Below are 23873 nucleotides of genomic sequence, written 5' to 3' on the forward strand. Positions count from 1 at the left end.
GTTCGGGTTGGGAGGGTGTCCTGAGTTTAGAGTGTCGAGGTTTGGGGGTGTCCTGTTTTTGGGGGTGTCCTGTATTTTGGGGTGAGCTCATTTGGGGTGTCCTGTTTTTGGGGGTGTCCTGTATTTTGGGGTGAGCTCATTTGGGGTGTCCTGTTTTTGGGGGTGTCCTGTATTTTGGGGTGAGCTCATTTGGGGTGTCCTGGGTTTTGGGGGTGTCCTGTATTTTGGGGTGAGCTCATTTGGGGTGTCTTGGTTTTGGGGGTGTTTGGATCCTCTGCCCAAAGCCCCATCCCCAATGGGCAGCCCCAGGCTGGTCAGGCCACCCCGTTTTTGGTGTGTCTGCCCTGATTTAGAAAGTTGGGATGGTTTAATGGAATCCCAGACTGGTTTGGGTGGGAAGGGACCTTATTCCACCCCTGCCACGGGCAGGGACACCTTCCCATATCCCAGGGTGCTCCAACCTGCCCTTGGACACTCCCAGGATGGGGCAGCCACAGCTCCCCTGGGAATTCCATCCCAGCCCCTCCCCACCCTCCCAGCCAGGAATCCCTTCCCAATATCCCATCTAACCCTGGGAAGCCATTCCCTGTGTCCTGTCCCTCCAGCCCTTGTCCCCAGTCCCTCTCCAGCTCTCCTGGAGCCCCTTCAGGCCCTGGAAGGGGCTCAGTTTGTCCTTGTTTCCCCCTCAAGGACACTGGGGGGCTCTGGTCACCCCATCCTGTGCCAGCACTTCCAGCCACCATCCTCCTCCTCCTCCTCCCTGAATTCCAAGGGAACTTCCAATGTAACCCCCCTCACTTCTGACTGTTTTCCTCCTCCCAGAGCTCTTTCTCTCCTGGTTTTCCCCATTTTCCTCCTCCCAGAGCTCTTTCTCTCCTGGTTTTCCCCATTTTCCTCCTCCCAGAGCTCTTTCTCTCCTGTTTTCCCCATTTTCCTCCTCCCAGAGCTCTTTCTCTCCAGTTTTCCCCATTTTCCTCCTCCCAGAGCTCTTTCTCTCCTGGTTTTCCCCATTTTCCTCCTCCCAGAGCTCTTTTCTCTCCAGTTTTTCCCCATTTTCCTCCTCCCAGAGCTCTTTCTCTCCTGGTTTTCCCCATTTTCGTCCTCCCAGAGCTCTTTTCTCTCCTGGTTTTCCCTTTATTCCTCCTCCCAGAGCTCTTTCTCTCCTGGTTTTCCCCATTTTCCTCCTCCCAGAGCTCTTTCTCTCCTGGTTTTCCCCATTTTCCTCCTCCCAGAGCTCTTTCTCTCCTGTTTTCCCCATTTTCCTCCTCCCAGAGCTCTTTTCTCTCCTGGTTTTCCCTTTATTCCTCCTCCCAGAGCTCTTTCTCTCCTGGTTTTCCCCATTTTCCTCCTCCCAGAGCTCTTTCTCTCCTGTTTTCCCCATTTTCCTCCTCCCAGAGCTCTTTCTCTCCTGGTTTTCCCCATTTTCCTCCTCCCAGAGCTCTTTCTCTCCTGGTTTTCCCCATTTTCCTCCTCCCAGAGCTCTTTTCTCTCCTGGTTTTCCCCATTTTCCTCCTCCCAGAGCTCTTTCTCTCCAGTTTTCCCCATTTTCCTCCTCCCAGAGCTCTTTTCTCTCCTGGTTTTCCCCATTTTCCTCCTCCCAGAGCTCTTTTCTCTCCTGGTTTTCCCTTTATTCCTCCTCCCAGAGCTCTTTCTCTCCAGTTTTCCCTATTTTCCTCCTCCCAGAACTCTTTCTCTCCTGGTTTTCCCCATTTTCCTCCTCCCAGAGCTCTTTCTCTCCTGTTTTCCCCATTTTCCTCCTCCCAGAGCTCTTTCTCTCCTGTTTTCCCCATTTTCCTCCTCCCAGAGCTCTTTCTCTCCTGTTTTCCCCATTTTCCTCCTCCCAGAGCTCTTTCTCTCCAGTTTTCCCCATTTTCCTCCTCCCAGAGCTCTTTCTCTCCTGTTTTCCCCATTTTCCTCCTCCCAGAGCTCTTTCTCTCCTGGTTTTCCCCATTTTCCTCCTCCCAGAGCTCTTTCTCTCCAGTTTTCCCCATTTTCCTCCTCCCAGAGCTCTTTCTCTCCAGTTTTCCCTATTTTCCTCCTCCCAGAACTCTTTCTCTCCTGGTTTTCCCCATTTTCCTCCTCCCAGAGCTCTTTCTCTCCTGGTTTTCCCCATTTCCTCCTCCCAGAGCTCTTTTCTCTCCTGGTTTTCCCCATTTTCCTCCTCCCAGAGCTCTTTCTCTCCTGGTTTTCCCCATTTTCCTCCTCCCAGAGCTCTTTTCTCTCCTGGTTTTCCCCATTTTCCTCCTCCCAGAGCTCTTTCTCTCCAGTTTTTCCCCATTTTCCTCCTCCCAGAGCTCTTTCTCTCCTGGTTTTCCCCATTTTCCTCCTCCCAGAGCTCTTTCTCTCCTGGTTTTCCCCATTTTCCTCCTCCCAGAGCTCTTTCTCTCCTGGTTTTCACCATTTTCCTCCTCCCAGAGCTCTTTCTCTCCTGTTTTCCCCATTTTCCTCCTCCCAGAGCTCTTTCTCTCCAGTTTTCCCCATTTTCCTCCTCCCAGAGCTCTGTCTCTCCTGGTTTTCCCCATTTTCCTCCTCCCAGAGCTCTTTTCTCTCCAGTTTTTCCCCATTTTCCTCCTCCCAGAGCTCTTTCTCTCCTGGTTTTCCCCATTTTCGTCCTCCCAGAGCTCTTTTCTCTCCTGGTTTTCCCCATTTTCCTCCTCCCAGAGCTCTTTTCTCTCCTGGTTTTCCCCATTTTCCTCCTCCCAGAGCTCTTTCTCTCCAGGTTTTCCCCGTTTTCCTCCTCCCAGAGCTCTTCCTCTCCAGTTTTCCCCATTTTCCTCCTCCCAGAGCTCTTTCTCTCCTGTTTTCCCCATTTTCCTCCTCCCAGAGCTCTTTTCTCTCCTGGTTTTCCCCATTTTCCTCCTCCCAGAGCTCTTTTCTCTCCTGGTTTTCCCTTTATTCCTCCTCCCAGAGCTCTTTCTCTCCTGGTTTTCCCCATTTTCCTCCTCCCAGAGCTCTTTTCTCTCCTGGTTTTCCCCGTTTTCCTCCTCCCAGAGCTCTTTCTCTCCTGGTTTTCCCCATTTTCCTCCTCCCAGAGCTCTTTTCTCTCAAGTTTCTTGCACTTCCAAACAGTTTTTCCCTTTATTCCTCCTCCCAGAGCTCTTTGTCTTTCCGAGTTCTGTGCACACCTGAACAGTTTTTCCCTGTTTTCCCTGGAAGACCCAAGCAGGTCTTTGGGGTTTGTGTATTTTTCCATCCCCAGAACATATGAACCCCTCTCTGCTGCTTTCCTTTATCTGCTTTAAAAATAAAACCACCCCAAATCTGGAGCTCCCAAAGCACAGGGAGAGTTTGGGAACGGCTGGAGCAGGAGGGGTGGGAGAAGTGTGGATCCCTGTCCCTCCCCCCTCCTCATTTTCCCTCCCCTTCCCGTCTCCAGAGACCCCCAATTTATCATCAGACCCCCCCCGGGCCGGATCCAGGTGACTGAGCCGGGTCATTCCCGGGGAATTCCCAAGGGGAGACGGGAATGGTCGGGAGCAGCTGCTCCCTGGGATCGCTGGAGCTGTGGGATGGAGAGTTAATGACCCCATCCTGCCAGGGGCCTTCCCAGCCTGCTGCTCCCTGTTCCACACCCTTTTCCCTGCTCCTGAGCCCCTTCCCAGCCTGCTGCTCCCTGTTCCTGAGCCTTTTCCCTGCTCCTGAGCCCCTTCCCAGCCTGCTGTTCCCTGTTCCTGAGCCTTTTCCCTGCTCCTGAGCCCTTCCCAGCCTGCTGCTCCCTGCTCCTGAGCCCTTCCCAGCCTGGTGTTCCCTGTTCCTGAGACTTTTCCCTGCTCCTGAGCCCCTTCCCAGCCTGCTGCTCCCTGTTCCACACCTTTTTCCCTGCTCCTGAGCCCCTTCCCAGCCTGCTACTCCCTGTTCCTGAGCCTTTTCCCTGTTCCTGAGCCCTTCCCAGCCTGCTGCTCCCTGTTCCTGAGCCTTTTCCCTGTTCCTGAGCCCTTCCCAGCCTGGTGTTCCCTGTTCCTGAGCCTTTTCCCTGCTCCTGAGCCCCTTCCCAGCCTGCTGTTCCCTGTTCCTGAGCCTTTTCCCTGCTCCTGAGCCCTTCCCAGCCTGCTGCTCCCTGTTCCTGAGCCTTTTCCCTGCTCCTGAGCCCCTTCCCAGCCTGCTGCTCCCTGTTCCTGAGCCCTTCCCAGCCTGCTGCTCCCTGTTCCTGAGCCTTTTCCCTGCTCCTGAGCCCTTCCCAGCCTGCTGCTCCCTGTTCCTGAGCCTTTTCCCTGCTCCTGAGCCCTTCCCAGCCTGCTGTTCCCTGTTCCTGAGCCTTTTCCCTGCTCCTGAGCCCCTTCCCAGCCTGCTGCTCCCTGTTCCACAGCCTTTTCCCTGCTCCTGAGCCCCTTCCCAGCCTGCTGGTCCCTGTTCCTGAGCCTTTTCCCTGCTCCTGAGCCCCTTCCCAGCCTGCTGCTCCCTGTTCCTGAGCCTTTTCCCTGCTCCTGAGCCCTTCCCAGCCTGGTGTTCCCTGTTCCTGAGCCTTTTCCCTGTTCCTGAGCCCTTCCCAGCCTGCTGCTCCCTGTTCCTGAGCCTTTTCCCTGCTCCTGAGCCTTTTCCCAGCCTGGTGTTCCCTGTTCCTGAGCCTTTTCCTGCTCCTGAGCCCCTTCCCAGCCTGCTGCTCCCTGTTCCACGACCTTTTCCCAGCCTGGTGTTCCCTATTCCAGAGCCCTTCCCAGCCTGGTGTTCCCTGCTCCTGAGCCCTTTTCCCTGTCTGGTTTTCCCTGTCCCAGAGCCCTTTTCCAGCTCTGGTTTTCCAAGCTCCTGAGCACTTTCCCAGGCCTGGTTTTCCCTGTCCCAGAGTCCTTTCCCAGCCTGATTTTCCCTGTCCCAGAGCCTTTTCCCAGCCCTGGTTTTCCCTGTCTGCTTTTCCCTGCTCCAGAGCCCTTTCCCAGCCTGCTGTTCCCTGTTCCAGAGCCTTTTCCCTGTCTGGTGTTCCCTGTTCCTGAGCCTTTTCCAAACTCTGCTTTTCCCTGCTCCTGAGCCCTTTTCCCACCTGGTGTTCCCTGTTGCAGAACCCTTTCCCAGCTCTGCTTTTCCCTGCTTCTGAGCCCCTTCCCAGCCTGGTGTTCCCTGTTCCACAACCTTTTCCCAGCTCTGGTTTTCCCTGCTCCTGAGCACTTTCCCAGGCCTGGTTTTCCCTGTCCCAGAGCCCTTTCCCAGCCTGATTTTCCCTGTCCCAGAGCCTTTTCCCAGCCCTGGTTTTCCCTGTCTGCTTTTCCCTGCTCCAGAGCCCTTTCCCAGCCTGGTTTTCCCTGCTCCTGAGCCCCTTCCCAGCCTGCTGTTCCCTGTTCCAGAGCCTTTTCCCTGTCTGGTGTTCCCTGCTCCTGAGCCTTTTCCAAACTCTGCTTTTCCCTGCTCCTGAGCCCTTTTCCCACCTGGTGTTCCCTGTTGCAGAACCCTTTCCCAGCTCTGCTTTTCCCTGCTTCTGAGCCCCTTCCCAGCCTGGTGTTCCCTGTTCCACAACCTTTTCCCAGCTCTGGTTTTCCCAGCTCCAGAGCCTTTCCCAGCCTGCTGTTCCCTGCTCCTGAGCCTTTTCCCAGCCTGATGTTCCCTGTTCCACAGCCTTTTTCCAGCCTGCTTTTCCCTGTTCCAGAGCCTTTTCCCAGCTCTGGTTTTCCCTGCTCCTGAGCCTTTTCCCAGCCTGATGTTCCCTGTCTGGTTTTCCCAGCTCCAGAGCCTTTCCCAGCCTGGTGTTCCCTGCTCCAGAGCCCTTTCCCAGCTCTGCTTTTCCCTGCTCCTGAGCACTTTCCCAGCCTGGCCCTGCCTGGTGTTCCCTGTCTGGTTTTCCCTTCTCCTGCACCGTTTTCCCCCCTGGTGTTCCCTGTCCCAGAGCCCTTTCCCAGCTCTGATTTTCCCTGCTCCAGAGCCCTTTCCCAGCCTGGTTTTCCCTGTCTGATTTTCCCTGTTCCAGAGCCCTTTCCCAGCCCTGCTTTTCCCTGCTCCTGAGCACTTTCCCAGCCTGGCCCTGCCTGGTGTTCCCTGTCTGATTTTCCCTGCTCCAGAGCCTTTCCCAGCTCTGGCTTTCCCTGCTCCTGCACCTTTTTCCCCTCTGGTGTTCCCTGTTCCTGAACCCTTTCCCAGCCTGGTTTTCCCAGCCTGATTTTCCCTGTCCCAGAGCCTTTTCCCAGCCCTGGTGTTCCCTGTCCCAGAGCCCTTCCCAGCCTGATTTTCCCTGTCCCAGAGCCCTTTCCCAGCTCTGCTTTTCCCAGCTCCTGAGAACTTTCCCTGTCTGGCTTTCTTTGTCCCAGAGTCTTTTCCCAGCTCTGGTTTTCCCTGTCTGCTTTTCCCTGTCCCAGAGCCCCTTCCCAGCTCTGTTTTCCCTGTCCCAGAGCCCTTTCCCAGCCTACTTTTCCCTATCCCAGAGCCCTTTCCCAGCCCTGCTTTTCCCTGTCCCAGAGCCCTTTCCCAGCTCTGCTTTTCCCTATCCCAGAGCCTTTTCCCTGTCTACTTTTCCCTGTCCCAGAGCCCTTTTCCCGGCGCGGTTTTCCGGGCCCTTCCCGTTTTTCCTGACGGATTCCTTTCCCTTGCAGTGAGAACGAGGCCCTGTGGCGGGAGGTTGCCAGCCTGCGCCAGAAGCACGCCCAGCAGCAGAAGGTGGTCAACAAGGTAAATCCCACTTTTCCACAGGGATTGGGACACTCCCCAGGGCTCTGGATTCCTCTTTGGGAATCGCGTTTTCCATTTATTTCTCCTCCTGGAGCTCTTTCTCTCTCCGGGTTCTGTGCACACACAAACGGATTTTCCCTGTTTCCCTCCTCCCAGAACTCTTTCTCTCCTGGTTTTCCCTGTTTTCCTCCTCCCAGAGCTCTTTCTCTCCATTTTTCCCTGTTTTCCTCCTCCCAGAGCTCTTTCTCCAGTTTTTCCCGGTTTTTCCTCTCCCAGAACTAATCTCCAGGTTCTCCCTTTTTTTCTCCTCCCAGAGCTCTTTCTCTCCAGGTTCCCTGCACATCCAAAGAGATTTTCCCCGTTTTCCCCCTCCCAGAGCTCTTTCTCTCCAGTTTTCCCTGTTTTTCTCCTCCCAGAGCTCTTTCTCTCCAGTTTTTCCCAATTTTTCCTCTTCCAGAACTACTTATCTCCAGGTTCTCCCTTTATTCCTCCTCCCAGAGCTCTGTCTTTCCAAGTTCTGTGCACACCTGAACAGATTTTCCTTGGTTTTCTCCTCCCAGAACAATTTCTCTCCAGTTTTTCCCTGTTTTCCTCCTCCCAGAGCTCTTTCCCTCCAGGTTCCCTGCACATCCAAAGAGATTTTCCCTGTTTTTCTCCTCCCAGAGCTCTTTCTCCCCACTTTTTCCCCGTTTTCCTCCTCCCAGAGCTCTTTCTCTCCAGTTTTTCCGTTTTCCTCCTCCCAGAGCTCTTTCTCTCCAGTTTTTCCCTGTTTTCCTCTTCCCAGAGCTCTTTCTCTCCTGGTTTTCCCTGTTTTTCTCCTCCCAGAGCTCTTTCTCTCAAGTTTCTTTCACATCCAAACAGTTTTTCCCTTTATTCCTCCTCCCAGAGCTCTGTCTTTCCAAGTTCTGTGCACACCTGAACAGTTTTTCCCTGTTTTCCTCCTCCCAGAGCTCTTTCTCTCCAGTTTTCCCTGTTTTCCTCCTCCCAGAGCTCTTTCTCTCCAGTTTTTCTGTTTTCCTCCTCCCAGAGCTCTTTCTCTCCAGTTTTTCCCTGTTTTCCTCCTCCCTGAACTCCTTTTCCCCCTTTTCCCAGCCCTCCCTTAACAGCTTTTCCCTCTTTTTTTCCCCCCACAGCTCATCCAGTTCCTGATTTCCTTGGTGCAATCCAACCGAATTCTCGGGGTCAAGAGGAAGATGTGAGTCTGCATTCCTGCATCCACGGAAAAATTCCAGGGGGACAAAGGCAGGACCGGCAGAGTTGGGATCTCCCAGATCCCTGGGAGCCTCGCAGGGGGCAGGACTGGCAATCCTGGGATTCGGGAGGTGGATTCCTCCCCCTCCCCCTGGTTTTTCCCTTCCCACACGAGGGGCCGGATCCCATCCGTGTTCCTGCTCCCGGCTCATCCCGGGGTTCCTGTGGAATGGCAGGGCTGGCTCTGGGCACCATCTGGCAGCGGCTTAATTAGCTGCTGTTAATGAGCAGGGGGGAGGTGGAAATGATGGATCTGGGGAGGACAAACGGCTCCTCCAGAGCCCTCAGCCCCTGGAAAAGATGGATGGGACGGGCCTCCCGTGCCTGGAGCAGTGGGAATACAGGACAGGGAAGCAGGCACAGCTCTGGCCCAACACGAGGGGGAGACCAGGGGCTGGGAAAAGCCCTCCGAGGCCTCAGGATTCACATTCCCGGGATTCACATTCCCACCCAGCAAAGAGCAGAGCGCAGCCCCGGGAGCTCCCTGTGTTCCCCAATGTCAGGGAATCCTGGAATCAGGGAGTCACAGCGTGGGTTGGGTGGGAAGGGACCTTAATTCCCAGCCAGTGCCACCCCTGCCACGGGCAGGGACACCTCCCACTATCCCAGGGTGATCCAACCTGGTCTGGGACACTTCCAGGGATCCAGGGGCAGCCACAACTTCTCTGGGAATTCCATCCCTCCCTTCCCTCCCAGCCAGGAATTCCTTCCCAATATCCCATCTAACCCTGGGAAGCCATTCCCTGTGTGCTGTCCCTCCAGCCCTTGTTCCCAGTCCTTCTCCAGCTCTCCTGGAGCCCCTTTAGGCCCTGGAAGGGGCTCTCAGGCCTCTCCCTGGGTTTTCCCTTCTCCAGGATCCCTGTCCTGGCTCCCTGTGGCCCATCCCGGTGTCCTCCTGCCCCTCTGGATTCACCCAGACCTGGCACAGCTGTCCCTTGTCCCCAGGGGGGGGCTCTGTGGGATGGGATGGGATGGGATGTTCCTGATCCCTGGGATCCAGTGTGTAACTCCGGGGTTTCTTGGGAATTCCCGCAGCCCCCTGATGTTGAACGACAGCAGTTCAGCACATTCCATGCCCAAGTACAGCCGCCAGTATTCCCTGGAGCACGTCCATGGATCATCCCCCTACGCAGTGAGTGCTCCTGGAGCGGGAGGGGACCTGGATCTGTGGGAACAAGGCCCTGGATTTATGGGAAGGGAACAAGGAACTGAATTTGTGGAGTGGGAACAAGGCCCTGGATTTGTGGGGAGGGAACAAGGACCTGGATTTATGGGAAGGGAGCAAGGCCCTGGATTTGTGGGAAGGGGAACAAGAACCTGGATTTGTGGAGAGGGAAGAAGGACCTGGATTTGTGGAGAGGGAACAAGACCCTGGATTTGTGGGAAGGGGAACAAGGCCCTGGATTTGTGGATAGGGAACAAAGACCTAGATTTGTGAAGAGGGAACAAGAACCTGAATTTGTGGGAAGGGGAACAAGGACCTGGATTTGTGGAAAGGGAAGAAGGACCTGGATTTGTGGAAAGGGAAGAAGGACCTGGATTTGTGGAGAGGGAACAAGGCCCTGGATTTATGGGAAGGGAACAAGGCCCTGGATTTGTGGAGAGGGAACAAGGCCCTGGATGTGTGGGAAGGGGAACAAGGACCTGGATTTGTGGGAAGGGGAACAAGGCCCTGGATTTGTGGGAAGGGGAACAAGGCCCTGGATTTGTGGAAAGGGAAGAAGGATATGGATTTGTGGAGAGGGAACAAGGCCCTGGATTTATGGGAAGGGAACAAGGCCCTGGATTTGTGGAGAGGGAACAAGGCCCTGGATGTGTGGGAAGGGGAACAAGGCCCTGGATTTGTGGATAGGGAACAAAGACCTAGATTTGTGAAGAGGGAACAAGAACCTGAATTTGTGGGAAGGGGAACAAGGACCTGGATTTGTGGGAAGGGGAACAAGGCCCTGGATTTGTGGAAAGGGAAGAAGGACCTGGATTTGTGGAGAGGGAACAAGGCCCTGGATTTATGGGAAGGGAACAAGGCCCTGGATTTGTGGAAAGGGAAGAAGGACCTGGATTTGTGGAGAGGGAACAAGGCCCTGGATTTATGGGAAGGGAACAAGGCCCTGGATTTGTGGAGAGGGAAGAAGGACCTGGATTTGTGGAGAGGGAACAAGACCCTGGATTTGTGGGAAGGGGAACAAGGCCCTGGATTTGTGGATAGGGAACAAAGACCTAGATTTGTGAAGAGGGAACAAGAACCTGAATTTGTGGGAAGGGGAACAAGGACCTGGATTTGTGGAAAGGGAAGAAGGACCTGGATTTGTGGGAAGGGAACAAGACCCTGGATTTGTGGGAAGGGGAACAAGGCCCTGGATTTGTGGGAAGGGAACAAAGACCTAGATTTATGGGAAGGGGAACAAGGCCCTGTTTTGGGCTCTTTTCCAGCAGTTTTCCCATTGTAAACCCTTCCCTCCCCTTCTCCGTTGGGATTGGCAAAGCCCTTCAGGGTGGCAGCTGCATCCTGGCCCAGCCAGAGCTCCTGGCTCGGAATTCCCAGGGAAGGCTGGACAGGGAAGGGGGGTTGGGACAAAGATCCCAGTGTTGGGAGCGGAGTTGTGTCCACGGAGCCGGGAGCAAGGTGGGAATTGTGGAGCAGAGCCAAGTGGTGCCTGTGCACGGGATAATCCCAGAGGCTGAGGGGTGGGAAAGCCTTGGGATGAGAGCAGGGAGCAGCTCTGGGGATGAGGGGGGATCCTGCAAGATGCAGGGAATCACAGAATTCCAGGCTGGTTTGGGTGGGAAGGGGCCGTAATTCCCATCCAGTTCCACCTTCGTACCACGGGCAGGGACTTGTGCAGCTGGATCAGGTTGTTCCAAGCCCATCCAACCTGGCCTGGGACACTCCCAGGGATCCAGGGGCAACCACAGCTTCTCTGGGAATTCCATCCCAGCCCCTCCCCACCCTCCCAGACAGGAATTCCTTCCCAATATCCCATCTAACCCTGGGAAGCCATTCCCTGTGTGCTGTCCCTCCAGCCCTTGTCCCCAGTCCCTCTCCAGCTCTCCTGGAGCCCCTTTAGGCCCTGGAATGTGCTCCAAGGTCTCCCTGGAGTTTCCCTTCTCCAGGCTGGACATTCCCAGCTCTCCCAACCCGGCTTCAGCCTCCGTTACCCGGATCCTCTGGCACTGCTGTATTCCAGGAGCAGAACATTCCAGCTGGGAACATCCTGAGCTTTCCAGCTGAGCTCTCTGTAGCAGCACCAGAGCTGTCCCAGTTCCTGATCCTGCCTGGGAACATCCTGTTCCATTCCCAGGGCTTGGGCTCTGTTTCTCCCATCCCGACTCCCTGGAGCCCCGAGGTGATCCTGGTGAATTTTTGAGCAGAATCCCGGAATAGCTGATCCCATTCCAACCCCCCCCTGGCCTCAGCCCACCCCGCAGCCACTCTCTGATCCCGTTCCAGTTCCCTCCATCCTCTGATCTCCAAGGGTGGCAAATCTTCCCCCGGAGCCACGGGAGCCCTTCCAGGAGCCCGGGATTGGGATTTTCAGCTCCAGACGGGACTGGGAAAGGAGAGTTGGGAGTGTTTTGGAGCGAGCTGCCAGTGAGAGGGAAGGGGATCCTGGCAATTCCGGAGTCTCTGCTTTGCCAGGGGTCGAATCAGTTATGTATTCCCAGAAAACCAGCTCAGCTCAGTCGGTGCCAACTGTGTTTTCCCAAAAAAAAAAAACCCCTCAATGTGGGGATGGATTGTGGGGATGGATCCTCTGGGCCCCCCCCGGCCCATCCAGCCTGTCCTTGGTGCTCCAAGTGCAGCCCCGGGCTGGGAGAAACAGGGAGTGACCCAAAGGCTGGGATTTGGAACAGGGAATAATCCAGCGTTCCGGGACTTTGGGATGTCTGCGGTGCCCGGCTGGCACAAAACATGGAATGGTTTGGGTGGGAAAGGACCTTCAGGATCAGCCATTCCCACCCTCTGCCATGGGCAGGGACACTTTTCCACTATCCCAGGGTGATCCAACCTGGCCTGGGACACTCCCAGGGATCCAGGGGCAGCCATAGCTCCTCTGGGAATTCCATCCCAGCCCCTCCCCACCCTCCCAGACAGGAATCCCTTCCCAATATCCCAGCTAACCCTGGGAAGCCATTCCCTGTGTGCTGTCCCTCCAGCCCTTGTCCCCAGTCCCTCTCCAGCTCTCCTGGAGCCCCTTCAGGCCCTGGAAGGTGCTCCAAGCTCTCCCTGGATCCTTCCCCTTCTCCAGGTGAACATTCCCAGCTCTCCCAGCCTGGCTCCAGAGCAGAGGGGCTCCAGCCCTTGGAGCATCTCCCTGTCCCCTCTGGATTCACTCCAGCAGCTCCACATCCCTCGGGAATGTTGGGAAGCCCAGAGCTGCAGGGGGGTCTCACCCGAGGGGGCAGAGGGGCAGAATTCCCCCTTTTCCTGCTTCCCACGCCGTGGGATGAGCCCAGAACACACGGAGCACTCTGGATTCCAGCTCCGTATCCCGGTTTCCCCCCTTCCCTGCAGCCACATGGAACCATTTTCCCTCATTCCTGAGGATTTTTCCCTGCCAGGGGAGCCAAGGGGCTGGAAAAGGTGGGACTGGATGAGCCAATCCCATGGTTTGGAGCCCAGGGAATGTCAGGGGAGGAACAGGAATTCCTGCAGGGAGGGAAGGATTGGGGTGTTCCCACATTCCCACTGGAATTCCGGCGCTCCTGGAATGTCCTTTGTGTCCTGGAGTGACCCCGAGGGGCTCCAGGTCATTCCCACTCCATTGAATCCCAACTGATTTGCTCCTTAGTTGGTATCCAAGAGCAGCATTTCCTGGAATTCTCTGTGTTCCCGGGCTCTGGAATTCCATCCCTGCGTTCCTCACGTGGGAATTTCTGGTTTGGAGCAAAAGAGGGTTTTAGTGGGAAATAAATAACTGAATAAAATAGTAAATAACTAAATAAAATAATAAATAACGAAATAAAAATGAAAAATTAACGGAATAAATAACTAAATAAAAATAAAAATTAAATAAAATAGTAAATAACTAAATAAAATAATAAAGAACTAAATAAAAATAAAAATTAACGGAATAAATAACTAAATAAAAATAAAAATAAAAATTAAATAAAATAATAAAGAACTAAATAAAAATAAAAATTAACGGAATAAATAACTAAATAAAAATAAAAATAAAATTTAAATAAAATAGTAAATAACTAAATAAAAATTAACAAAATAAATAGCTAAAAATAAAAATAAAATAATAACTAAATAAAAATCAACAAAATAAATAAAAATAAAAATAAATAAAATAATAAACTAAATAAAATAATAAATAACTAAATAAAATTTTTAATAAAATCATAAATAAAATAATAAAATACTGCATAAATAAAAATTATCTATTATAAAAATAATGAAAATAGAAGTGAAATTATGAAAATAAATAAAATAATAAATAAAATACTGCATAAATAAAATTTATCTGTTATAAAAATGATGAAAATAGAAATAAAATTACGAAAATAAATCAATTAGTAAATTAAAAAAATTCAGTATTAGAATAACGAAAATAAAGTCAATAAATGAAACAAATAAAATAATAATTGAATAACGTAAAAATAAAACAATGCAATGATAAACGAGCGAAAATACTTTATTGTAGAAATAATAAAAATCAAAATGAAATAAGAACTTAAGCAAATAATAAATAAAAATGTCTTTGTTTTGCAAATAACGAAAATTAAAGAAAAATCAGAAAGAAAATAAATAAATGAAGAAATAAACAGCTGAAAGGTGTTTCAGGGGAAAGGGAAGCTGCAAACCTGGACTTTGGGAATGAGCCCGGGAAAGAATCCAACCTTTTCCCTCTTTAAATTCCGTGATTTCCATGGAAAGGGATCAAATGGGGCTTGGCTTGGGTTTATTTCTGGGTTTAAATTCCAGGGTTTGGGGCATCGGGTGGGGTCCAACCCCTTCCCTCCCTGGGATTTTGGGATTTCAACCCCCTCCCTCCCTGGGATTTTGGGATTTCAACCCCCTCCCTCCCTGGGATTTTGGGATTTCAACCCCCTCCATCGCTGGGATTTTGGGATTTCAACCCCTTCCCTCTTGGGATTTTGGGATTTCAACCCCCTCCCTCCCTGGGATTTTGGGATTTCAACCCCCTCCATCCCTGGGATTTTGGGATTTCAACCCCTTCCCTCCCTGGGATTTTGGGATTTCAACCCCTTCCCTCCCTGGGATTTTGGGATTTCAACCCCTTCCCTCACTGGGATTTTGGGATTTCAACCCCTCCCTCCCTGGGATTTTGGGATTTCAACCCCTTCCCTCCCTGGGATTTTGGGATTTCAACCCCTCCCTCCCTGGGATTTTGGGATTTCAACCCCTTCCATCCCTGGGATTTTGGGATTTCAACCCCCTCCATCCCTGGGATTTTGGGATTTCAACCCCTTCCCTCCCTGGGATTTTGGGATTTCAACCGCCTCCATCCCTGGGATTTTGGGATTTCAACCCCTTCCCTCCCTGGGATTTTGGGATTTCAACCCCTTCCCTCTTGGGATTTTGGGATTTCAACCCCCTCCATCCCTGGGATTTTGGGATTTCAACCCCTTCCCTCACTGGGATTTTGGGATTCCAACCCCTTCCCTCCCTGGGATTTTGGGATTTCAACCCTTTCCATCCCTGGGATTTTGGGATTTCAACCCCTTCCCTCCCTGGGATTTTGGGATTTCAACCCCTTCCATCCCTGGGATTTTGGGATTTCAACCCCCTCCATCCCTGGGATTTTGGGATTTCAACCCCTTCCCTCCCTGGGATTTTGGGATTTCAACCCCTTCCCTCCCTGGGATTTTGGGATTTCAACCCCCTCCATCTCTGGGATTTTGGGATTTCAACCCCTTCCCTCACTGGGATTTTGGGATTTCAACCCCTCCCTCCCTGGGATTTTGGGATTTCAACCCCTTCCCTCCCTGGGATTTTGGGATTTCAACCCCTCCCTTCCTGGGATTTTGGGATTTCAACCCCTTCCATCCCTGGGATTTTGGGATTTCAACCCCCTCCATCCCTGGGATTTTGGGATTTCAACCCCTTCCCTCCCTGGGATTTTGGGATTTCAACCCCCTCCATCGCTGGGATTTTGGGATTTCAACCCCTTCCATCCCTGGGATTTTGGGATTTCAACCCCTTCCCTCCCTGGGATTTTGGGATTTCAACCCCCTCCATCCCTGGGATTTTGGGATTTCAACCCCTTCCCTCCCTGGGATTTTGGGATTTCAACCCCTTCCCTCTTGGGATTTTGGGATTTCAACCCCCTCCATCCCTGGGATTTTGGGATTTCAACCCCTTCCCTCACTGGGATTTTGGGATTCCAACCCCTTCCCTCCCTGGGATTTTGGGATTTCAACCCTTTCCATCCCTGGGATTTTGGGATTTCAACCCCTTCCCTCCCTGGGATTTTGGGATTTCAACCCCTTCCATCCCTGGGATTTTGGGATTTCAACCCCCTCCATCCCTGGGATTTTGGGATTTCAACCCCTTCCCTCCCTGGGATTTTGGGATTTCAACCGCCTCCATCCCTGGGATTTTGGGATTTCAACCCCTTCCCTCCCTGGGATTTTGGGATTTCAACCCCTTCCCTCTTGGGATTTTGGGATTTCAACCCCCTCCCTCCCTGGGATTTTGGGATCTCACCCTCACCTTTCCTCCTGGGATTTTGGGATTCCAACCCCTTCCCTCCCTGGGATTTTGGGATTTCAACTCCCTCCATCCCTGGGATTTTGGGATTTCAACCCCTTCCCTCCCTGGGATTTTGGGATTTCAACCCCCTCCATCTCTGGGATTTTGGGATTTCAACCCCTTCCCTCCCTGGGATTTTGGGATTTCAACCCCTTCCCTCCCTGGGATTTTGGGATTTCAACCCCTTCCCTCCTTGGGATTTTGGGATTTCAACCCCTTCCCTCCCTGGGATTTTGGGATTTCAACCCCTTCCCTCCCTGGGATTTTGGGATTTCAACCCCCTCCATCCCTGGGATTTTGGGATTTCAACCCCTTCCCTCACTGGGATTTTGGGATTCCAACCCCTTCCCTCCCTGGGATTTTGGGATTTCAACCCTTTCCATCCCTGGGATTTTGGGATTTCAACCCCTTCCCTCCCTGGGATTTTGGGATTTCAACCCCCTCCATCCCTGGGATTTTGGGATTTCAACCCCTTCCCTCCCTGGGATTTTGGGATTTCAACCCCTTCCCTCCCTGGGATTTTGGGATTTCAACCCCTTCCCTCCCTGGGATTTTGGGATTTCAACCCCTTCCCTCCCTGGGATTTTGGGATTTCAACCCCTTCCCTCCCTGGGATTTTGGGATTTCAACCCCCTCCATCCCTGGGATTTTGGGATTTCAACCCCCTCCATCCCTGGGATTTTGGGATTCCAACCCCTTCCCTCCCTGGGATTTTGGGATTTCAACCCCTTCCCTCCCTGGGATTTTGGGATTTCAACCCCCTCCATCGCTGGGATTTTGGGATTTCAACCTCCTCCATCCCTGGGATTTTGGGATTTCAACCCCCTCCATCCCTGGGATTTTGGGATTTCAACCCCTTCCCTCCCTGGGATTTTGGGATTTCAACCCCTTCCCTCCTTGGGATTTTGGGATTCCCTCCCTGGGATTTTGGGATTTCAACCCCTTCCCTCTTGGGATTTTGGGATTCCACCCCACCTTCCTCCCTGGGATTTTGGGATCCTACCCCCTCTCCTTCTTTGGAATTTTGGGATCCCACCACCTTCCCCCTTGGGATTTTGGGATCCCACCACCTTCCCCCTTGGGATTTTGGGATCCCACCTTCCTCCTTCCCCTTTGGGATTTTGGGATCCCACCTTCCTCCTTCCCCCTTGGGATTTTGGGATCCCACCTTCTTCCTTCCCCTTTGGGATTTTGGGATCCCACCTTCTTCCTTCCCCCTTGGGCTTTTGGGATCCCGCTCTGGGATTTTTGGGTTCCCTCTCCACCTTCCTTCCCCCTCTGGAATCTTGGCATTCCCTGCCTCCCCCTCCATGGAATTTTGGGACACCCGTTCCTCCCTCGTTGGGATTTTGGGGTCCTACCCTCCTCACCCCCCCTTGGGATTTTGGGATCCCACCTTCCTCCTTCCCCCTTGGGATTTTGGGATCCCCCCTTCCTCCTTCCCCCTTGGGATTTTGGGATCCTACCTTCCTCCTTCCCCCTTGGGCTTTTGGGATCCCACCTTCCTCCTTCCCCCTTGGGATTTTGGGATCCCACCTTCCTCCTTCCCCTTTGGGATTTTGGGATCCCACCTTCCCCATCCCCCCTTTGGGATTTTGGGATCCCACCTTCCCCATCCCCCCTTTGGGATTTTGGGATCCCACCTTCCTCCTTCCCCCTTGGGCTTTTGGGATCCCACCTTCCTCCTTCCCCCTTGGGATTTTGGGATCCCACTCTGGGATTTTTGAGTTCCCTCTCCACCTTCCTTCCCCCTCTGGAATCTTGGCATTCCCTGCCTCCCCCTCCATGGAATTTTGGGACACCCGTTCCTCCCTTGTTGGGATTTTGGGGTCCTACCCTCCTCACCCCCCCTTGGCATTTTGGGTCCCATCCCTTCCTCCTCCCTCATTGGGATTTTGGGATCCCACCCCTTCCTCCCTCATTGGGATTTTGGGATCCCACCCCTTCCCCCTTGGGATTTTGGGATCCCACCTTCCTCCTTCCCCTTTGGGATTTTGGGATCCCACCTTCCTCCTTCCCCCTTGGGATTTTGGGATCCCACATTCTTCCTTCCCCTTTGGGATTTTGGGATCCCACCTTCTTCCTTCCCCCTTGGGATTTTGGGATCCCACTCTGGGATTTTTGGGTTCCCTCTCCACCTTCCTTCCCCCTCTGGAATCTCGGCATTCCCTGCCTCCCCCTCCATGGAATTTTGGGATGCCCGTTCCTCCCTCGTTGGGATTTTGGGGTCCTACCCTCCTCACCCCCCCTTGGGATTTTGGGATCCCACCTTCCTCCTTCCCCTTTGGGATTTTGGGATCCCACCCCTTCCTCCTTCCCCCTTGGGATTTTGGGATCCCACCTTCCTCCTTCCCCCTTGGGATTTTGGAATCCCACCCCTTCCCCCTTGGGATTTTGGGATCCCACCCCTTCCTCCCTCATTGGGATTTTGGGATCCCACCCCTTCCCCCTTGGGATTTTGGGATCCCACCTTCCTCCTTCCCCCTTGGGATTTTGGGATCCCACCTTCCTCCTTCCCCCTTGGGATTTTGGGACCCCCCTCTGGGATTTTTGGGTTTCCTCCCCCTCTGGAATCTCGGCATTCCCTACCTCCCCCTCCGTGGAATTTTGGGACGCCCGTTCCTCCCTCGTTGGGATTTCGGGCCCCCTTGGGAATTTCGGGCTCCCCGCGGCCCCGTTCCCGGCGGAATTCCGGGCTCTCCGTGCCCGGCGCCGCTTCCCCACGGCCCCTGTGCTTGTCATTCCAGGCCTCCTCCCCCGCCTACAGCGGCTCCAACCTGTATTCCCCGGATTCCTCGGCCAACTCCGGCCCCATCATCTCCGACGTGACGGAACTGGCCCAGTCCAGCCCCTCGGCCTCTCCCAGCGGGAGCCTGGACGGAAGGTGGGATCCCCGCTCCCAAAAAACAAAAAAAATTCCCAGAGAGCTCGTGTTCCCCTCGAGCCGAGGAGCCAAACCCCGTCAGGACGCTGTTATCCCGCTGAGAATTCCCTGGAAAACGCCTGGGGTTGGATGCGGAGCCGCGAGCTCGGGGCCCCGTTCCCTCGGCCGGGATTTTTCCGGAGCCTTGGAATTGTCCCTCCGGAGCGTTTTTTGTCTGGGAATTGCCCTCTGGGTTGGGTTTGCTCAGCTCTAATTCCTTATTCCAAGCGACATTCCCTCCTCCTTCCAGTGGGAACATCTTGGGCGGGGGGGGGGGGGGGCACAGTTTGCTTCCCACGAGGAAACCCGGCTGCTCCATCCTATGGAATTACAAATTCCCGGGAGCGGGGGGAGCTGGGCCTGCCCTTCCCAACCTGCTGCACAGGTGAGGGGAGTGCAGGAAGCAGCTGCATTCCCAAAAAACCGAGAGCAACAGCTTTATCCCGGCTTAATCCCCAGGTTTATCCCGGACCACGCAGGGGGTGGATCCCTAAAAAAATCCCGCAGTTTTTTGGCCCCCTCGGGTTCCCAGTCCCTGGCAGAGGTTCTCCCATTCCACAGGGAATTCCGCAGCCTTTCCCTGCCTCCCGGGATGTGGCTGCTCAGCCCCATTCCCACCCTCTCCTGAACTTCCTGACCCCCCCTTCCCTCGGCTCCTCCTGCTCTCCCAGCTCCTTTTTCCCCCTTTATTGGGTCATTCCCGGCCTTGGCACGTCCCCCACGGATCCCATGGACTGCCCTGAATTCCCTGTGCCGGGAACAGAGTCGTTTGGGAATAACTAAATCCCAACCTCCTACTTTTGTGGGGATTTTGTCCCCTGGGACTTAAAAAAGGGTCTCTGGGCTGCTCCTCCCGAGCTTTTCCACGGCAACAGCTCCGCTGTTTTCCCTGCTCCATGAAAAATCCCATCACCCCCCCCCGCCCAGATCCTGCTCGGCAGGTCCTGGGGGAGCAGCTCCAGGAGCCTCTGGATACCGGGAACACAGAGGGACAGGGAGTCCCCTGGATGTGCCAGGGGAGCAGAGCAGGGTCAGGGTCGGGGAGGGAATAGTTAGGGACTGGTTCACCTTGGAATCAGGGAATTCCAGGATGGAAGGGACCTTCAGGATCATCCAGTGCCACCCCCTGCCGTGGGCAAGGACACCTCCCACCATCCCAGGGGGATCCAACCTGCCCTTGGACACTCCCAGGGATGGGGCAGCCACAGCTCCTCTGGGAATTCCATCCCAGCCCCTCCCCACCCTCCCAGCCAGGAATTCCTTCCCAATATCCCAGCTAACCCTGGGAAGCCATTCCCTGTGTGCTGTCCCTCCAGCCCTTGTCCCCAGTCCCTCTCCAGCTCTCCTGGAGCCCCTTCAGACCCTGGAAGGTGCTCCAAGGTCTCCCTGGATCCTTCCCTTCTCCAGGCTGGATATTCCCAGTTTTCCCAGCCTGGCTCCAGTGGAACGATTCGAGTGGGAAGGAATTTTAAGGATCATCCATTCCCACCCCCTGCCATGGGCTGGGACACCTTCCCACATCCCAGGGTGATCCAGCCTGGCCTTGGACACTCCCAGGGGTGGGGCAGCCACAGCTTCTCTGGGAATTCCATCCCAGCCCCTCCCCACCCTCCCAGCCAGGAATCCCTTCCCACTATCCCAGCTAACCCTGGGAAGCCATTCCCTGTGTGCTGTCCCTCCAGCCCTTGTCCCCAGTCCCTCTCCAGCTCTCCGGGAGCCCCTTCAGGCCCTGGAATGTGCTCCAAGCTCTCCCTGGATCCTTCCCTTCTCCAGGGTGAACGCCCCAATCCCCTCATCCCTGGTCTCACGCAGCCCTCGGAGCAAAGAATTCCATCCCCCCTCCGTGCCCCTGTTCCCCCATTCCCGGTGTTCCCGCAGGAGCAGCCCGGCCGTGCGGATCAAGGAGGAGCCGCCCAGCCCCGCTCGGAGCCCGCGGGTGGAGGAGCCGAGCCCCGGGAACGCCGGGAACGCCGGGAACGCCGAGACCCCCCTGTCCCCGTCCACCTTCATCGACTCCATCCTGCAGGACAGCGACCCCGATCCCGGCGGAGCCGCCGCGCCCGCCGGCCCCGCCCAGCCCCTCTCCCAGGAAAAGTGCCTCAGCGTCGCCTGCCTCGACAAGTGAGTGCCGGGAAGAGCCGGGAAGAGCCGGGGGAAAACTCAGGTGGTGATTCCATGCGCCTCTGGAAGCGGATCCGGGCAGGGGGTTTGTCCCGGGAGCGGCCCCGTGGCTCCGGTTCTGTTCCGTGTCCTTATGGACGGGCTTCAAATGTCCCCTTCCCCCCCCGAAATATTCCACGATTCTCTGATTCTACACCATCGGCAGTGGGGCTGGAATGCCAGAGCAGGAATTCCGTGGAGACGCGGAGCAGCCAGGAAGCGCGACTGGAATTCCGGTGCTGTCAGGCTGTATCCAGCCAGGACACTCCTCGTATCCCCAGGAGCTGCTCCCCGTCTTCCCGGGAGCGTGTCCAGCCCCCTCAGAGCCTCTGAGCCCCCCCATCCCATGGGATTCAACCTTTCCGTGCCCCCATCCCATGGGATTCAGCCTTCCCGGGCCCCCATCCCATGGGATTCAGCCTTCCCGTGCCCCCATTCCATGGGATTCAACCTTCCCGTGCCCCCATTCCCATGGGATTCAGCCTTCCCGTGCCCCCATCCCATGGGATTCAACCTTCCCGTGCCCCCATCCCGTGGGATTCAGCCTTCCCGTGCCCCCATCCCATGGGATTCAGCCTTCCCGTGCCCCCATCCCATGGGATTCAGCCTTCCCGTGCCCCCATCCCGTGGGATTCAGCCTTCCCCTGCCCCCATTCCCACGGCAGAGCTCCGGAGCCGTGTCCCGGTGGGATGTGACCCTCTGGGAGCCCTTCCCGAGGCTCCCTCTCCATTCCCTCCCTCAGGGTCCGGGTGAGTTCCTGGAATGTCGGGATGGGCCCCAGGAGCTGCCAGGCCCCTCCCCAGCGCCCGTTTGTCAGCGCAGGGAGCAGGTTTTCCAGGTTTCCCTTTGTTCCCCGGGTTCCCTGGAGAAGAGGAGCCCCTTTGTGGAGCCCCAGGGCTCGGGTTTCCTCCACAAAACCCCCTTTGTCCGAGGGAATCCCGCTGGAACCGGGAATTGGTGCCCACCAACCTCTGAGCAGCGGGTGGCAGGGCCGAGGGCCGGGCAGGGAACGGGAATGTGGGCACGGAAAAGCTCCGGGGGTGTTCCCAAAAATCGCCCCCCACCCACCCGGGGAACCCTCAGGAGCTGCTTACAGGGACCAAAGGCGCCACGTCCCAAAGGATCCACATCCCAAGGGATCCACATCCGAAAGGATCCACATCCCAAGGGATCCACATCCCAAGGGATCCACATCCCAAAGGATCCACATCCCAAAGGATCCACACCCACAGGCGCTGGGAACCCAGGCCAGGAGAGACTTGGAGCTGCTGGAGTGAATCCAGAGGGGACAGGGAGATGCTCCCAGGGCTGGAGCCCCTCTGCTCTGGAGCCAGGCTGGGAGAGCTGGGAATGTTCACCTGGAGAAGGGAAGGATCCAGGGAGACCTTGGAGCACATTCCAGGGCCTGAAGGGGCTCCAGGAGAGCTGGAGAGGGACTGGGGACAAGGGATGGAGGGACAGCACACAGGGAATGGCTTCCCAGGGTTAGGTGGGATATTGGGAAGGAATTCCTGTGTGGGAGGGTGGGGAGGGGCTGGGATGGAATTCCCAGAGAAGCTGTGGCTGCCCCATCCCTGGGAGTGTCCCAGGCCAGGTTGGATCAGTCTGGGATGGTGGGAGGTGTCCCTGCCCATGGCAGGGGGTGGGAATGGGTGGGAATTAAGGTCCTTTCCCACCCAGCCCATTCCAGGATTCCATGCTGGTGGCCTGTCCCATGTTCAGCTCCAGTGCCATCCCACCATCCAGGTGGGATCCAGTGGGAATGTTTGGTTCCCCAGTGGGAATGTTTGGTTCCCCAGCAGCAGCTCCACTTTTCCCCATCATTCCCAGGAGCTCCATCTCCTCCTGGACAGTGTTTTCCCACCGCCAGCCCCTTGGGAAGGGATTTCTGATCCCTTTGGAACTTCCCACCAAAGCCAAGCAAGTTTGTGCCCTTCCTTTGCCAGGGATCCACACCTGGGAGGGGACGAGCGGAACCGGGCCGGGATTTGGGCTGGAAGAGGGTCTGGAATTCCCAGGTGGAGCTGGGGACTCTGACCCTGCTTCCCTTGGAATATTGGGGGCAAATCCGGGCATCCCAACCCTGCTTCCCTTGGAATGTTGGCAGCAGATCCAGGGATCACAATTCTGCTTCCCTTGGAATGTTGGCAGCAGATCCAGGGATCCCAGCCCTGCTCCCATCAGAATGTCCGGGAGCTGATCCAGGGACCCCAGCCCTGCTTCCCTTCGGATATGGGGGGGCAGATTCAAGGACCCCAGCCCTGCTCCCACTGGGATCTCGGGGCAGATGCAGGGATCCCAGCCTGGAATCCCTTGGGATGTCTGTGGGCAGATCCAGGGATCCCAGCCTCCAATCCCTTGGGATGTCTGTGGGCAGATCCAGGAATCCCAACCTCCAATCCCTTGGGATGTCTGTGGGCAGGTCCAGGAATCCCAGCCTGGAATCCCTTGGGATGTCTGTGGGCAGATCCATGGATCCCAGCCTGGAATCCCTTGGGATGTCTGTGGGCAGATCCAGGAATCCCAGCCTCCAATCCCTTGGGATGTCTGTGGGCAGGTCCAGGAATCCCAGCCTGGAATCCCTTGGGATGTCTGTGGGCAGATCCATGGATCCCAGCCTGGAATCCCTTGGGATGTCTGTGGGCAGATCCAGGGATCCCAGCCTGGAATCCCTTGGGATGTCTGTGAGCAGATCCAGGAATCCCAGCCTGGAATCCCTTGGGATGTCTGTGGGCAGGTCCAGGGATCCCAGCCTGGAATCCCTTGGGATGTCTATGGCAGATCCAGGGATCCCAGCCTGGAATCCCTTGGGATGTCTGTGGGCAGATCCAGGGATCCCAGCCTGGAATCCCTTGGGATGTCTATGGCAGATCCAGGGATCCCAGCCTGGAATCCCTTGGGATGTCTGTGGGCAGATCCAGGAATCCCACAGCCTGGAATCCCTTGGGATGTCTGTGGGCAGATCCAGGGATCCCAGCCTGGAATCCCTTGGGATGTCTGTGGGCAGATCCAAGGATCCCAGCCTGGAATCCCTTGGGATGTCTGTGGGCAGATCCAGGGATCCCAGCCTGGAATCCCTTGGGATGTCTGTGGGCAGATCCAGGGATCCCAGCCTGGAATCCCTTGGGATGTCTGTGGGCAGATCCAAGGATCCCAGCCTGGAATCCCTTGGGATGTCTGTGGGCAGATCCAGGAATCCCAGCCTGGAATCCCTTGGGATGTCTGTGGGC

The 23873-nt window shown here is 55.2% G+C and overlaps 1 protein-coding gene across 1 annotated transcript in view; it reads left to right on the forward strand.

Moving 5' to 3' along the window:
* HSF1 (heat shock transcription factor 1) overlaps positions 1-23873 on the forward strand; it is a 57426-nt gene that overhangs the window by 17762 nt on the left and 15791 nt on the right. The window contains exons 5-9 of the mRNA XM_032693344.1: positions 6513-6588; positions 7722-7783; positions 8875-8971; positions 18307-18443; positions 20361-20603. Of these exons, the coding sequence (XP_032549235.1) occupies positions 6513-6588; positions 7722-7783; positions 8875-8971; positions 18307-18443; positions 20361-20603 (615 nt within the window). The remainder of the gene's footprint in view (positions 1-6512; positions 6589-7721; positions 7784-8874; positions 8972-18306; positions 18444-20360; positions 20604-23873) is intronic.

Source organism: Chiroxiphia lanceolata, chromosome 1 (assembly GCF_009829145.1).
Source record: "Chiroxiphia lanceolata isolate bChiLan1 chromosome 1, bChiLan1.pri, whole genome shotgun sequence".
Taxonomy (NCBI): domain Eukaryota; kingdom Metazoa; phylum Chordata; class Aves; order Passeriformes; family Pipridae; genus Chiroxiphia; species Chiroxiphia lanceolata.